Raw genomic sequence first — 15836 nt, forward strand, 5'->3', positions numbered from 1 at the left:
AAAGAATTTTTTAGTATGTTATGGGAACACTTTCTAATTTCCTTCAAAAATTGTCTTTTGATAAACCCCTGACTAATTCATGGCATAGAAATTAAATGATTCAAAATTATTAGGTAATGTGTATTAATACCTTTATAAGATTTTAAATATTTGCTTCCAAAATGATGTCATTTATTTGTCATCAGAAGTATAATTTGCTTGTTTTAATTTCTTAAATTAAAGGCATGTGGTTTTAAATTTCACGACTTCTTTATGCCGTCATTGAGATAGAAAAAGTATAAATTTCAGTGAAGAAATAAAAAGTGCTTCAGCAAACTTGAAAAAGTCTGTATTATTAGACCACTGTTTTTTGAAATAGTTTATGTAGAATATCATGAGAGCTTTCCTGGAGATTAAGCTTGTTTAAGTTTAGGGTAAATTAGTTGAAGTATCAGAAGAGACCCATGAATAATTCTCATCACAACATAATTTTCTGATTTATATAAAAAAAGAAATCCCAAGCATAAGCATAACATACTGGAATGCATAAAACAACAAATAAATAAAAGAAAAAACATAAAAGCACTCTTACATAATGAACAAAAATTCAGTCTAGAAGAAAATACCCTTGGGGGTTGAGAGTGGCATTGGGCATGATTATTTTGAAGCAGTAGTTAAGAGAGCTGGTTATTCTTTTTATAACTATTAAAATCTATGTAAATATCTATGTCCTATTTATTTTTCTAAGATATTAGACTGATGCAGGCCTTTTTGCTATAGACTCTATATGTTTTTGTCAGGTTTTTATTTTATTTATTTGGTCATGTATTTGAAAAAAAGAACCTAAGAAGTAAATACAATTTTCATCTTAAAAACCACTTTATAACAAGAGTATCTCCAGGACATTGTTTTATAGTTGTCTTAAAAAAGAAAAAATAAGTATCATCTTTCTTTGATTCTTGATAAACATTTTTTGCTATTATTAGCCTTTCCTCTCATTTATTTAATCAGTTCCTATTATAAAATTTTCATCCTCATTTGCATTATTATAACACTCCAGTGTCGGATTTTTGTGAAAGTCTTCTGGAAGGTAAAGATATTTTTGTTAATCTAGAAATGATGGATATACAAATCTTCTTCCTTAGTTTTGCCTTGTTAAGCAGATAATATTAGATTTTTTGCAATTATTTTAGAGGTAATGAAGAGGGAATTAAGTGTTTTATAAACATTATATCTTAATAATGCTCTGAGAACAAAATAAGCTGGATATAAAGCCTTGCCATAAAATGTTTTATAGTTCTAATGTGATTGTTCTTTAAAAATACATATATATATTTTATCTATATTTTATATACACACACACACACACATTTAGTTTAAGCACATTGCTCTTGGGTTAAAGAAGAATTTTATGTAGAATTTCATGTGTTTAAAGAGGTATGCTTATAAGCCAGTATCTACCATTTCCCCTAAGATCTCTCTTATTTTGTAATTGGTACCATCATTGTTTGCAAACCCCTCTCCCCAAAACCCACACTTTTATAATTAAGTTGCATCTTAAATATTATGTACACATGCTATTTTTTTAACTTTACTTTTAAGACATTTTAAATTAACCTTTTATTTCCCTGAAGATATATTTCAGTGCTTGGTCATATTATTTATTATATATGTTTATTAAGTCCTCTTATAAAATTAAACTTCTTGGGTCATAATTTAATTACTAATATTATGTTGAATATACTGTATTTTCTCAGGTTACTTTGAACTAATGTACATGACTCACTGGAATCGGCTGTTCAGCAGCTTTGATTTTGAAACCACACTTCTCTATGTAATTCAGGCTATATAAAAAGTTCTTATGATGTTCCTGGCTTTTTCAGTTATTTGTAAATGTGTATATGTTAATTTACATGTATAATTTTTTTTAATATCATGAGAAAGTTGCATTCAATTTGTCAATTACCTGTAATAGTAGGTTCCAAATGTTATTTTCTGTTTTGCCTCTTAAGTTTTCTCAGGTCTTTGACAAGTAATTTAGAATTTGTGTGTCTTGGTTTTTTCCTCTCTTGTACATGATCACAATCATGCTGTGCTCCATTACAAGCTTTGTGAGTTATTCTGTATAAGATAGTAGGGCAGTGGTATTATTAATACTTCGTAATTCAAAGAATACATGTATGTGTACTCTGAAATAAGGGTTCTAGTTGGTAAATATGTTACATTAATAATACTAATGCATATTTTTTTACCTTTCAGAGAATGTGCTTGTCCTGTTTTTGTATATGATTATTCTTGGAATAAGGGAGACAAAAATTTTGAATTTGTTGAAACATGGTCCCCAAAATGATTTGACCAACTATTTCTTCTAAACATGGGAAATATGAAAGTTATCAGTGTCTTAAGAATGAAAGATGGTTTACATTATTATATGAATTAAAAAAAAAATAGTGCTTCCTTTTTTGCCATCTGCTTTTAAGCTTAATTAAAATTTAGCTGGAAAGTTTCCAATTGAAAATATATTCCTCTATGTTATTTAGTGCAATTAAATGCTAAAGGGCAAATTGAAACTGTCTTCAAATTATGAGGTCTTTGAAGATATTTATCTTTTTTGCTATGAATGTTCCTTGTTGGAGATACTTTTGAGCTCTTAGTGATATCTTACTTGGTTTTGCTTCCTCAGTTCCTGGGACATTTAATTCTCAGTAAATGCGTGGCAAATGAGTGACTTTGCCATATGAGTAGTGACATTATTCTTTGCTGAATTAATTTAAAAACATTTACTATTCTAATTTATTCCTAGAACAAATTGTTCACTCAGTATAAGTATATGATAAAATGTTTAAAAAACTTAATAAAGGAGGATTACTTTCATGTTGCTAAAGAGCAGTGGTTTTTTTCTGTGGATTAGGTAAAGGACTAGGAATCGCAAAGATGAATTGTTACTTGATATATTAATGTAAAAGAAATAAAGTGATTATTCTTCTTGAACATATTTTCAAAAGATAAATTTTAGAGGTAGGTTGGCTTTTGTTCTCTATACATCTTTATCAAACTATCAAATTAGGAATAAGACCAAAATTTTAGGCTTCAAATTTTATCTTAACTGTGTAAACTCAGTGGGACACATTTTATTACTTAACAGGAGATAGGAGAGAGGAAGAAGTTCTCCTAAAATGAAGATCCTTATAATCCATTGTCCTCTTAAATAACATCTTTGGTTTTACATTGTATTGTGGCCATTACTTAGAAGCATTGAGGGTAGGAAATGATCTGTGCAGCTGTTTCACTTTTATAGCTAAGTCTAAACCATTAAATGTTTACTATATTCTCTTCCTTATTTGAGTATATGGCAAATTATATAGGTATTGAACCATTTTGGTTACAGGGTTAGAATGTTTATTTGGTCTCTTAACACTGTTATTAGCACTTTTATTTATTTGGCATTTTATTGTTTTTTTTTTTTTTTTTTTTATTTGGCATTTTAAACATCTAGCTTCTGAATGCCTTCCTCAAAACAATTTGATGGTATCATAAGTTACTAGGAACACAGACACAAATTCGTATTTATCAATTATTTCAAATATTGGTCTTTGTGATAATTCAGATTCTTCAATTTATAATTACCTTTCCTGTTTGAGCTTTTTGGAGGTTTATAGATTGCCTGGGTCATAGTAAGAGGTGTTTTATTCCCCAGAGATTCGATTAGACTAAGAGAGCAAATCATATTTGTAACTCTATGTTCACAGAACATAAGATCACTTTAAATACTAATAGATTGTTTTAAAGTACTTAAAAAAAATAAAACTTAGTTTCATTTCTCTTAATAATAATTGACTACATTTAATAGATTGCCTAAAATATTTCATACTGTTCATGGGGTTCTCAGGCAAGAATACTGAAGTGGTTTGCCATTCCCTTCTCCAGTGGACCACGTTTTGTCAGAACTCCCCACCGTGACCTGTCTGTCTTGGGTGGCCCTACCCGGCCTGGCTCATAGTTTCATTGAGTTAGACAAGGCTGTGGTCCATATGATTAGATTGGTTAGCTTTCTGTGATTGTGGTTTTCAGTCTGTCTGCCCTCTGATCAATAAGGATAAGAGGCTTATGGAAGCTTCCTGGTGGGAGAGACTGAGGGTGAAACTGGGTCTTGTTCTGATTGGCAGGGCCCCGCTCAGTAAATTGTTAATCCAATTTTCTGTTGATGGGTGGAACTGTGTTCCCTCCTTGCTATTTACCTGGGGCCAAACTATGATGGAGGCAATGAAGATAGAGGTGACCTCCGTCAAAAGATCCGTTGCACGTACTGCTGCACTCAGTGCCCCCAACCCTGCAGCAGGCCACCGCCGACCCTGCAGCACGTGACTCCTCTGCTGGAGACACCCGGACACCCACAGGCAAGTCCGGGGCAGTCTCCTGTGGGGTCACTGCTCCTTTCTTCTGGGTCCTGGTACGCAGGTTTCTGTTGTGCCCTCCGAGAGTCTATTTCCCAGTCCTATGTCAGTTCTGGCAGCTCTGTGGTGGGGTTAATGGCGACCTCCTCCAAGAGGGCTTATGCCATACCCAAGTCTGCTGCACCCAGAACCTCTGTCCCTGCGACAGACCACCACCGACCCATCCCTCCACAGCAGACGCTCAAACACAGTTCTGTCTCAGTCTCTGTGGGGCCCTGGGTCCTGGTGCGCACACGGTTTATTTGAGTCCTCTGAGCATCTCTGGCGGGAATGGGGTTTGATTCTAAACGCAAATTCGCCCCTCCTACCATCTTGCTGGGGCTTCTGCTTTGCCCTTGGACGTGGGGTGTCTCCTCACTGCCAGTCCAGCACTGCAGCTGCCGCTCCTGACCTTGGGCGTGGGGTATCTGCTCCTATCTATTTATGCTTTATTGACTATGCCAAAGCCTTTGACTGTGTGGATCACAATAAACTGTGGAAAATTCTGAAAGAGGTGGGAATACCAGACCACCTGACCTGTGTCTTGAGAAATCTGTATGCGGATCAGGAAGCAACAGTTAGAACTGGACATGGACAAACAGACTGGTTCCCAATAGGAAAAGGAGTACATCAAGGCTGTATATTGTCACTCTGCTTATTTAACTTATATGCAGAGTACATCATGAGAAACACTGGGCTGGAAGAAGCACAAGCTGGAATCAAGATTGCTGGGAGAAGTATCAATAATCTCAGATATGCAGATGACACCACCCTTATGGCAGAAAGTGAAGAAGAACTAAAGAGCCTCTGATGAAAGTGAAAGAGGAGAATGAAAAAGTTGGCTTAAAGCTTAACATTCAGAAAACTAAGATCATGGCATCTGGTCCCATCACTTCATGGCAAATAGATGGAGAAATAGCGGAAACAGTGACAGACTTTACTTGTTTGGACTCCAAAATCACTGCAGATGGTGACTACAGCCATGAAATTAAAAGATGCTTACTCCTAGGGAGAAAAGTTATGAGCAATCTAGACAGCATATTAAAAAGCAGAGACATTACTTTGCCAACAAAGGTCATGTAGTCAAGGCTATGTTTTTTCCGGTAGTGATGTATGGATGTGAGAGTTGGACTATAAGGAAAGCTGAGCGCCAAAGAATTGATGCTTTTCAACTGGGGTGTTAGAGAAGACTCTTGAGAGTCCCTTGGGCTGCAAGGAGATCCAGCCAGTCCATCCTAAAGGAAATCAGTCCTGGGTCTTCATTGGAAGGACTGATGTTGAGTCTGAAACTCCAATACTTTGGCCACCTGATGTGAATAGTTGACTCATTTGAAAAGACCCTCATGCTGGGAAAGATTGAAGGTGGGAGGTGAAGGGGACGACAGAGGATGAGATGGTTGGATGGCATCACTGACTCAATGGACATGAGTTTGAGGAAACTCTGGAAGTTGGTGATGGAGAGGGAAACCTGGCGTGCTGCAGTCCATGGGGTCACAAAGAGTCGGACATGACTGAGCAGCTGAACTGACTGACTGACTAACTGAAATATTTAGAATGATTTATTTTGATTATACACTTTCAATTTATTATTTCTTCTGTAGTTTATCACATAGTAATCAGTCTTAGTGATAAAATTTCCATATTTATGTAGGAATGTCAAATGATGGTGCAAATGTATATTATTTGGATACTTGTAAATCAGAAACAAAGAGAAATTTTAAAATGATTTGTCTTCTAATAAATTTCAAATTATTAAAAACATTTCCTGCACAAAGACATTTCTGGCTAATCTTCTGTTTCTGTTCCTTACTTTTACCAACAGTTTCAAGGATAGGTTTTAATGTTTTGTTTTGTTTTGTAACCCTGAGTCAGTGATTGGTGTAGTACAAATTGCTGTATTCTAAAGGATTGTTTCCAAAGCTTGGAGGTCTAATACTTTTTTCAATTATGTGTAGTAACATATATCCCCTCATGTCACCCTTATGTCCTGTGTGATATATCTCTTTTTGAAGTTCAATGCTATTAGTGCTGTAATATTACTTGACTTTTCTCTCTTGCAAGTATGGCCATCTAGAAGGCACAGTCTCTGTTTTACATATCCTTATAGCTCTCCTGTTCTTACTCCAAGTCACTGAGCAAAGAGCGCCTCCCTGTGGTAGTTAATGCCTTCCACACTTCATAGGAGGTTGCGTTACAGAATCATTGGCCAGATATTAAATCTTCCTAATTGTTATTTTTAATATAAAATAGGCTTAAAAATATTATAAAAAATCTGATATAAAAATCTAATTTTACATAAAAGGCAAAGATAAAGTAGCACATCAAGATGTTGAAAGACATATAGACTTGCTGTAACTCATAGCCTGAGGAAATTTGCTAATTCTTTAACAAGGTTCACATCAAAAGGGAAGGTAGGTGTAGTGTTCTAAACCAAATTGATGAAGCATTAGAAATTATTTGAAAATTTAAAGAGAGGAGTATAATTATGACTTGAAACTTCCTTTTCTTAGGTATTTTAACTGCTTAAAAAACTTTTACATTTACTTTTTGAATAGCCATTATAAGAAATAGTTTATAGAAACAGATTTTCGAGGAAATTCTGATATGAATACCAAACAACATCACCTACTGCTACTGCTAAGTCACTTCAGTCGTGTCCGACTCTGTGCGACCCCATCCCTGGGATTCTCCAGGCAAGAACACTGGAGTGGGTTGCCATTTCCTTCTCCAATGCATAAAAGTGAAAAGTGAAAGTGAAGCCGCTCAGTCATGTCTGACTCTTTGCGACCCCATGGACTGCAGCCTACCAGGCTCCTCCGTCCATGGGATTTTCCAGGCAAGAGTACTGGAGTGGGGTGCCATTGACTTCTCCGAACATCACCTTATGCATAAGTAAAATTAAAATTGAATAGAATTCAGAAACGTATTTCTGTCATATTCTGGACAGTTTAACATCATTATATTCATATTTTGAGAAAATATTTCTAAATTTTCATTTTATTTAACGGACAATTGATTTTTAAGCTTTTTGATGTTAAAAAAAAACCTAGTGAGGTCTACTTTAGTTTTGAAAGTTTATTATAATTTTTGAAGACCTGGTTACTTATTTGTATTAACTTAAAAAATAAAGCCTAATTCAATCAGTTTAATCCCAGAATTAAAACTCTATAAGAATGCCAGCATTTAATATATGAAAAATGCTAGAATGTATAAAGAAGTCAGCCTGAGCACTGATTAACAAAGATATTTTTCTTTCTATTTTTAATCAAAGATTGGAGAAGGAAATGGCAACCCACCCCAGTATTCTTGCCTGGAAAATTCCGTGGACAGAGGAGCCTAGCAGGCTATAGTCCATGGGGTCGCAAAGAGTCAGACTCGACTGGGCGACTTTCACTTTAATCAAAGATAAGTAGGAAAAATGTAAACATTGCAACTATTTAAAGTTTCATTATGTGTCACCCTATCTGATATATTTTTAAATAGATATTTTGACAAAATATGATCTTAATAATTTTGATGTAGACAACAAACATTAAAATTGAAGTAAGCAAAATGTCTGTATCTGTATAGAAGTCTAGTTACATGTGCTTTGCTCAGTGTTTTTAAATCCAGACTCTGTAAACTACTTAGAGAAACAATAATTAAGCATTCCAAAGGTTGTAAATTCTGAATTGATGATGTAACGAGCTGAAATAGTTTCATAGAAACATTTTTATAGAAATAGAAATATTTCACAGAAATATTTCATAGAAATATAAAAATGTACTTATAAGTTGTCTTATCCAGTTTAGGTTTCAGGACAATATATTTTCCTATTTGCTCAAGCTTAGAATATGTAGGAAGTAGTTTCAGAATTGCTAGCCCCAACCATTGCAAAAAATAAATCTGTTAAGTTCAGTAGTTGCTTGTGTGTGTGTGTATGTGTGTGTGTGTGGTTAAAGTTACAAACAGTGAAATGCATAAATGTTAAATGAATAAATTGGTGAATTTTAAGAAAAGCATGTAACAAAAATTTTTATGATGTGCTTATGTAACCCCCATTTCTATTGAGACGTAGAACAGTTTTTATCACTCTCAAGAGCCGTGTCCCTCTTTTCAAAGGCAACCACTTTATTTTTTTCCCCCTAGAAGTTACCTCTTGTAGAACATATAAATGGCATGTTTAGTTTTTATTTGATTTCAGCCATTTTAATGAATGTGTGAGGGAATGTCACTGTGGTTTTAGTTTGCATTACCCTGATGTATAATAATGTTGAGCACATTTTTATATGCTCACTGGCTGTTTGTACATCTTCCTTTGTGAGCTAATTCTTTTGCTTATTAAAAAAAAAATTGGGTTGTATGTGTAGTATTGAGTTTATATGAGTTTTTAATATACTCTCTATTTTGCAAATACATGTTTTTCAAACATACAATCTTTATCTATGGACTGCTTATTCATTTTTTAATGATATTAGAGAGCAGAAATTACCAATTTTACTAAGTTCAGTTTAGCAACTTTTTATTTTATGATTATTGCCTTTGTGTCCTATCTAAGAAGTCTTTGCTTAGGTCCAGGTCACAAAAATTATCTTTGTGTTCTTCTAAAAGCTTTATGATTTATCTTTTATACTGAGATTATGTGGTTCACCTGAAGTTAATTTTTGTTCAACTTCAGGTAGAGTTAAGGAAGGTTTGTTTATTATCCCATGTGGATTTCTAGTTTTCTAGCACCAATTTTCTAATAAATTTCTGGCAAGCATTTCCTTTCTACATTAAGTTGCTTTGGTTTCATTGTTAAATATTAATTGACTTTTTAAATGAGGGTCAGTTTCTAGACTTTGTATTCTGTTCCATCAAGCTATGTACATATGTCTAGGCCAGTACTAATGTCTGGATTATTGAGGCCTTATCGTAAGCTCATTTGTTATTTGGGATCCTTTGCATTTTCATATGAGTGTCAGAAAGAGCTTTCCATATTTATTAAAAGGAAGAAAGCCTGGGTATGATGGCCAAAAAAGCACAGGCCAGCAACAACAACAAAAATATATAAGTTAGACTTCATTCAAAATTAGAAATGTCTGTGTCAAAGGAAACTACCAACAGAGTGAAAAGGCAACCAACAAAGTGTGAGAAAATATCTGCAAATCATACATCCAATGAGGGATTGATATCAAGAGTGTAAAAAGAGCAATAAATAATTTACAACAATGAAAAAAACTGATTAAAAATGAGCAAAAGACTTGAACAGACATTTCTCCAAAAAGACTCTAGTGTTACTAAGCATATGAAAAGATGCTGTACACTAATCATTAGTGAAATTCAAAGCAAAACCACAGTGAGATACTGCTTCAAACCCATTAGAATGACTATTATTAAACAAACAAAAATAGAAAATAACAAGTTTGGAGGAGGATGTGGAGAAAAAGAAATTTCACTTCTAGAGAGTATATACCCCAAAGAATTGAAAGCAGGAGCTTAAAGAGATATTGTACCTTCATATTCATGGCAGCATTATCGCTGTATGTGCTTTGTCGCTCAGTCGTGTCTGACTCTCTGTGACCCCAAATGGACTGCAGCCCACCAGGTTCCTCTGTCCATGGGGATTCTCTAGGCAAGAATCCTGGAATGGGTTGCCATGTCCTCCTCCAGGGGATCTTCCCAACCCAGGTCTCCTGCGTTGCAGGCAGATTCTTTACTGACTGAGCCACCAGGGAAGCCCAAGAATACTGGAGTGGGTAGTCTGTCCCTTCTCTAGGGTATCTTCCCGATCCAGAAATCGATTGAGAGTCTCTTGCATTGCAGGCAGCTTTTCACCAGCTGAGCTACCATGAAAGCCTGGCAGCACTATTGGTAGTAGTCAAATGGTGTAAAGAAGTGTCCATTAATAGATGAATGGATAAACAACATATGATATATACATGTTGTTGTTTAGTCACTAAGTCATGTCCCACTTTTTGGGATGCCTTGGACTCTAGCCCACCAGGCTTCTCTGTTGGTGGTGTTTTCCAGGCAAGAATACTGAAGTGGGTTGCCATTTCCTTCTCCAGGAGATCTTCCTGATCCAGGGATTGAAACTACGTCTCCTGCATTGGCTGGTAGATTCTTTACCGCTGAGCCACCAGGGAAGCTCTCAGGATATATTTCAACCATAAAAAGGAAGGAAATTCTGACACATGCCATTAACATGAATGAACACTGAAGACCAATACTGACTGAAATAAGCCAGTCAAAAAAGGACAAATGTATGATTCTACTTAATATGGGATACTTAAGAGTAGTAAAATTCATAGAGACAGAAAGTGGAATCGTGGTTGCCAGGAGCAGGGTGACTGGGGAGTTAGTGTTTGAAATAGGTAATGAGTTTCAGCTGTCGTTTCAGCTGTGTAAAATGAAAAAGTTCTGGAGATAAATGGTGATGATGCTTGCACAACAGTGTGAATATACTTAATGTATCAGAAATATACACTTAAAAAACAGTTAAATGGTAAATCTTACATATATTTAACCACAATGTTTCAAAAGACTCCTACTGGGATTTTGATTAGCTTTGTGTTGAATATATGGATGAATTTGGGGAGCATTAATATTGGGGGGCATTAACAGAATTGTTTCCTGATGCATGAACTAGGTATATCTTTACATTTGTTCAGATTTTCTGATATCCTTTTTTTTTATCAATGTTTTTATAGTTTGCATTGTAGAAGTCTTACATGTTTATTATTAAATGTATTCCTAAGTATTTAATGTTTTTGATGCTATTGTATAAGAATTTTTAAATAAGATTTAAAAAAAAAACTTTATGCAGGTGTTGAGAGCTGCCAGATGTTGAGGTGGTTATTAGGATCAGAAGCCAAGCTAAATGTTATGGTTAAAATCAGAAGGCTTTTGCTGTTTAATGGACCCAGGGACTGGAGTAAAGAAGAAGAGAAAAGGCTAGGAAATGGAAAAATAGAGTCAGTGGTGAGAAGTGTTAAGACCTCTCAATAAGGAGATCTTGGCACAAGTAGGTGCACAAGCAGTTTTTCAGTCTAGCTTTTCCATCCTTCACAGATGGAGACCTCTAAAGTTTTATTGACTTTACAATCCTGGGATAAGGCCCTCCTGAGCTATATATTTGGATTTCATTTGCTATTATTTTGATAAGGGTTTTGTGTCTCTATTCATGTAAATATTATTCTTACAATTTCTTAAGTCTTTATCAGATTTTGTTTATCAGGTTATACTGGCCTTCTAGAAGATGTTAGAAAGTATTCTATTTTTTAAAAGCATTTATTGATTGATTTTATTTCTTCATTGAATTTTCATTGAATTCCTCAAATGTAACCATCTGGACCAGAGTTTTCTTTCTTTTTTTTTTTAATTTAACTTTAATTGGAGAATAATTGCTTTTACAGTATTGTGTTGGTTTCTTGCCATACATCAACATGAATTGACGATAGGTGTACGTATGTCCCATGTCCCCTCCTTCTTGAACCTCCCTCCCACCTTCCATCCATCTCACCCGCTTCATTGTCACAGAACACTGGGTTTGAGTGCCCTGTGTCATACGGCAACTTCCCACTATCTGTTTTACATATGGTAAGGTACATCTTTCAGTGCTACTCTCTCAATTCATCCCGCCCTCTCCTTCCTCAACTGTGTCCACAAGCCTGTTCTCTAGGTCAGTGTCTCCGTTGCTGAGTTGCAAATGGGTTCATTAGTACTATCTTTCTAGATTTCATATATGTATGTTAACATATGATATTTGTCTTTCTGACTTATTTCACTCTTTGTAATAGGCTCTGGGTTCACCCTTTTCTTTAGAACTGAAGTGTTCCTTTTTATGACTGAGTAATGCTCTATTGTTTATATGTACTCCAGCTCGTTTAGCCATTCCTCTGTTGGTGGACATCTAGTTTGCTTCCATGTCCTAGTTATTGTAAATAGTGCTGCAGTGAACATTGGAGTATGTGTGTCTTTTCCAGTTATGGTTTCCTCAGGGTATAAGCCCAGTAGTGTGATTGTTGGGTCATATGGTAGTTTATTCCTAGTTTTTTAGGGAATCTCTATACAGTATTCATATCAATTTACATTGATATGGCTGTATCAATTTACATTCCCACCAATAGTACAAGAGGATTCCGTTTTCTCTACACCCTCTCTAGCATTTATTGTTTGTAGATTTTTTTGATGATGGCCATTCTGATTGGTAGGAGCTGATATACCTCATTGTATTTTGATTTGCATATCTACAATAATGAGCAGTGTTAAGTATCTTTTCATGTGTTTATCGGCCATCTGTATATCTTCCTTGGAGAAATGTCTGTTTAGGTCTTCTGCCCACTTTTTAATTGGGTTGTTTGTTTTTCTGGTATTGAATTGAATGAGCTGCTTGTGTATTTTGGAGATTAATCCTTTGTCAGTTATTTCATTTGCTGTTATTTTATCCCATTCTGGACTAGAATTTTCTTTGTTGGCAGGTTTTCGGTAATTAATTTCATATTAAAAAATCTTTACTTATTTATTATTACTTTTTATTTCTTAACTGCCCCATGCAGCATGTGGGGGTCCTAGTAACCCAACTAGAGATTGAACCCACACCCACTCCATTGGAAGGACAGAGTCTTAACCACTAGACCACCAGGGACGTCCCTTGATTTTTAAAATATTTAGCTAATAGAGCTATTGAAAACTATTTCTTTTGTCTTACCTTAGTTATGGTAAGCTGTGTTTTTCAAACAATTTATTGATTTTACTTCAGTTGTCAGTTGCTTCTTGAGTATTTTTATCTTTTAGATGGGCACTACACCTGTTTGCTTGAGACTTTGCTGCTTCCTATACTATTTCAGACCATATTTTCTTTCTTCTAAGACTAGGTCAGCATTTACTTCTTTCATGTATCCTTCCAGACTTATATGATCCCATAATGATGTTTTTCTTACTTTGATTGTCCTTAGGATCCACATAAAATCCCATATCCTGCTATTATCCAATTCCTTAGAAATTATCTATGAATTACTTTTTTTCACTGGATTAAGTGAGGCCTTCCATTTATTCATGATGATTCTCATAGTCTCATACAATAAGGCACAGGAAGTTAATCAGAGTAAATTTTTGTTAAATTATTTACTGATGCGCTGCTAAGTCTGTATGCGTTTCAGCCTTATACACTGAAATAGTGTCATCTCTTTGAGAGCAAAGACTTTTCTTTAGGTCTTAATTGATTGTTTTTTTCATTTTTACTTGTTAAAAACAAACTTTAAAATAGTATATACTTGTAGCAAACAACAAAAAGGGTAGGTAAATACGGGTTTCTGATTGACTATGATTACTTCACTGAGAATTAGAAGACCTCAGTTAGTCCAAGCTTGTCTCTTGCCAGTTCTAGCAAGTTGCTGAATCTCAGAGGGCCTCTGTTTTTTGTTTTTTTTAATTTATTTATTTGGCTTCACTGGGTCTTGTGGCACATGGAATCTTTAGTCAAGGCATGTGGGATCTAGTTCCCTGACCAGGAATCGAACCCATGCCCTCTGCATTGGGAGCGAGGAGTCTTAGACGCTGGACCACCAGGGAAATCCCTGTTTTTTTATTTGAATAGAAAAGATGTCAGGCTATATCATCTCTGAGCTCTAACAGACTACCTCTGATGATCATATGTGATGTTACAAGTTCCCAAATCTGTACTAAATTACATTCCCTCACAGGCTCTCCTGTAAACACATACTTTCAGAATCTCTTTCTAGATTATCCTGTAACTATGTAGACTATACATATATTTTGACTAAGTCTCTTACAGTGGAAATCATTCCTGTTGCCTTTTCTCTCATTTAGCTGAAGAGACTGGAAAATAAGCCAGTTCCCTTGGTACAGCCTACTTCCTTTGATAAAGAGCAAATATTTTTTTCTCTTTAAAAATAACTATATTGAGATTTAATTTTCATACTGTACAAATTCAGCCATTTTAAATGTAGACTGTTACAATTTTTAATAAATTTATAGAACTGTTCAGCTATCAATAGAGTCCCATTTTAGAGAATTTTCCATTACCTCAATAAGTGCTCTGCCTATTCACTGTCAATCCTAGCTCCCACCCTACCCTCAGACAACCACTGCAAATATTTCTTGTCACTGGTTCTTCATAGCCTATTCCTTTCCTGATCCATTTTTTTCATCTTAATATTACTCTTATGGGCTTCCCCAGTGGTCCAGCGGTTAAGACTCTGCACTCCAAATGCAGGTGTCATGGGTTTGATCCCTGGTTGGGGGAAGATTCCATATGCCATGTATCCCATGCTCACCCTCACCATCAGAAAACCACTGCAAATATTCTCTTGTCACTTCTTCCTCATAGCCTATTCCTTTCCTAATCCATTTTTTATCTTAATATTATTTTTACACATGTTTGATTAAATAAAATTAGTTTTTGTTGTTTTTTCAAAAAATTTTTTTTAACATGTTAAAGGCAACAAAGATTCTTTGCTGGACCAAACTTTAATCATGTTACTGAACTTTCTCCGAAGTTCATCTGTATGTTTCCTTGTGATGTCCAGTGTTAGCAGGAAGCCTGCTCAGTCAGTTTAAGCAGAACGTCTTGCCCTTGAAGTCTGATCGCCCGAGGTATCTGATCAGGTTCCTCTGTCTCCACCATTCTTATCACCCAGGCATATCTTAAGAAAAAATTCTTTCAGGTCAGTTTAGCCAGAACCCCCTTAGCACTGATATTTCCGCTTATTAATTTTCTATCCATTCATCCCCACCATGCACTTTTTCTATGAATTCCTTCTTGGCCATACTGTATTCAGAGTTTGGCCAAGTCTTTCTGCCCCAGTATAAAATCCCATTGCAGTGGTTCCTAAATCTGTCATGATGGTCCTAAATAAAACCTGCCATACCAGCTTGAACACCTGTCATTGAATGTTTCTTTAAGAAAAGAATTTAATGAAATAGATACTTCTAATTAAAGTGAATCTTGTATGTGAAAAACTTATCCCATTTTATTCCTTCTTCAGCATGATATTTACATTGGATATTTTTAAAGCAAACCTGCTAAATTTATGTGAAAAACCTAAATGTTATTAAATTTCAGAGTCTACATTTTGGGAAACAGTTCTATATAATGAACAATTAAAAATGGGTATTTATAGCCAGCCACCTGGATTTAAAACCTGTTTCTGTTATTTGGGAATTCTGCCTTTATGTTCTCTGTGGTTTGGTTTCTTTATCTGTAAAATAACCATAGTCTATAGTACCTAACCCAGAGGTTGTTGGAGGATTAGTTGAGATAAAAGAAGTAGATGGCTTGGCACGGTAATTAGGGAATTGTAAATACCCTATATCTGCAAACAACTGTAATAAACCATTTATATAATGCTATATGGACCAGAAACCATATATATATGTGTGTATATATATATATATGTACATATTGAATCATTCAGTCCTCACAGTTACCCTATAAGGTGC

The 15836-nt window shown here is 35.1% G+C and overlaps 1 protein-coding gene across 6 annotated transcripts in view; it reads left to right on the top strand.

The window, feature by feature from the left end:
* Positions 1–15836, top strand: part of PHF14 (PHD finger protein 14) — a 203823-nt gene that overhangs the window by 91386 nt on the left and 96601 nt on the right. Inside the window, exon 17 of one of the 6 annotated variants that reach the window (XM_061164989.1) lies at positions 1737–1850. The exons of the other annotated variants lie outside the window; for them this stretch is intronic. Coding sequence (XP_061020972.1) covers positions 1737–1746 — 10 coding nt within the window. The 3' untranslated portion in view covers positions 1747–1850. Of the gene's footprint in view, positions 1–1736; positions 1851–15836 lie in introns of those variants that run through there. 6 annotated transcript variants of the gene reach the window in all.

The sequence above is a fragment of the Dama dama genome, chromosome 18, assembly GCF_033118175.1.
Source record: "Dama dama isolate Ldn47 chromosome 18, ASM3311817v1, whole genome shotgun sequence".
NCBI lineage: Eukaryota > Metazoa > Chordata > Mammalia > Artiodactyla > Cervidae > Dama > Dama dama.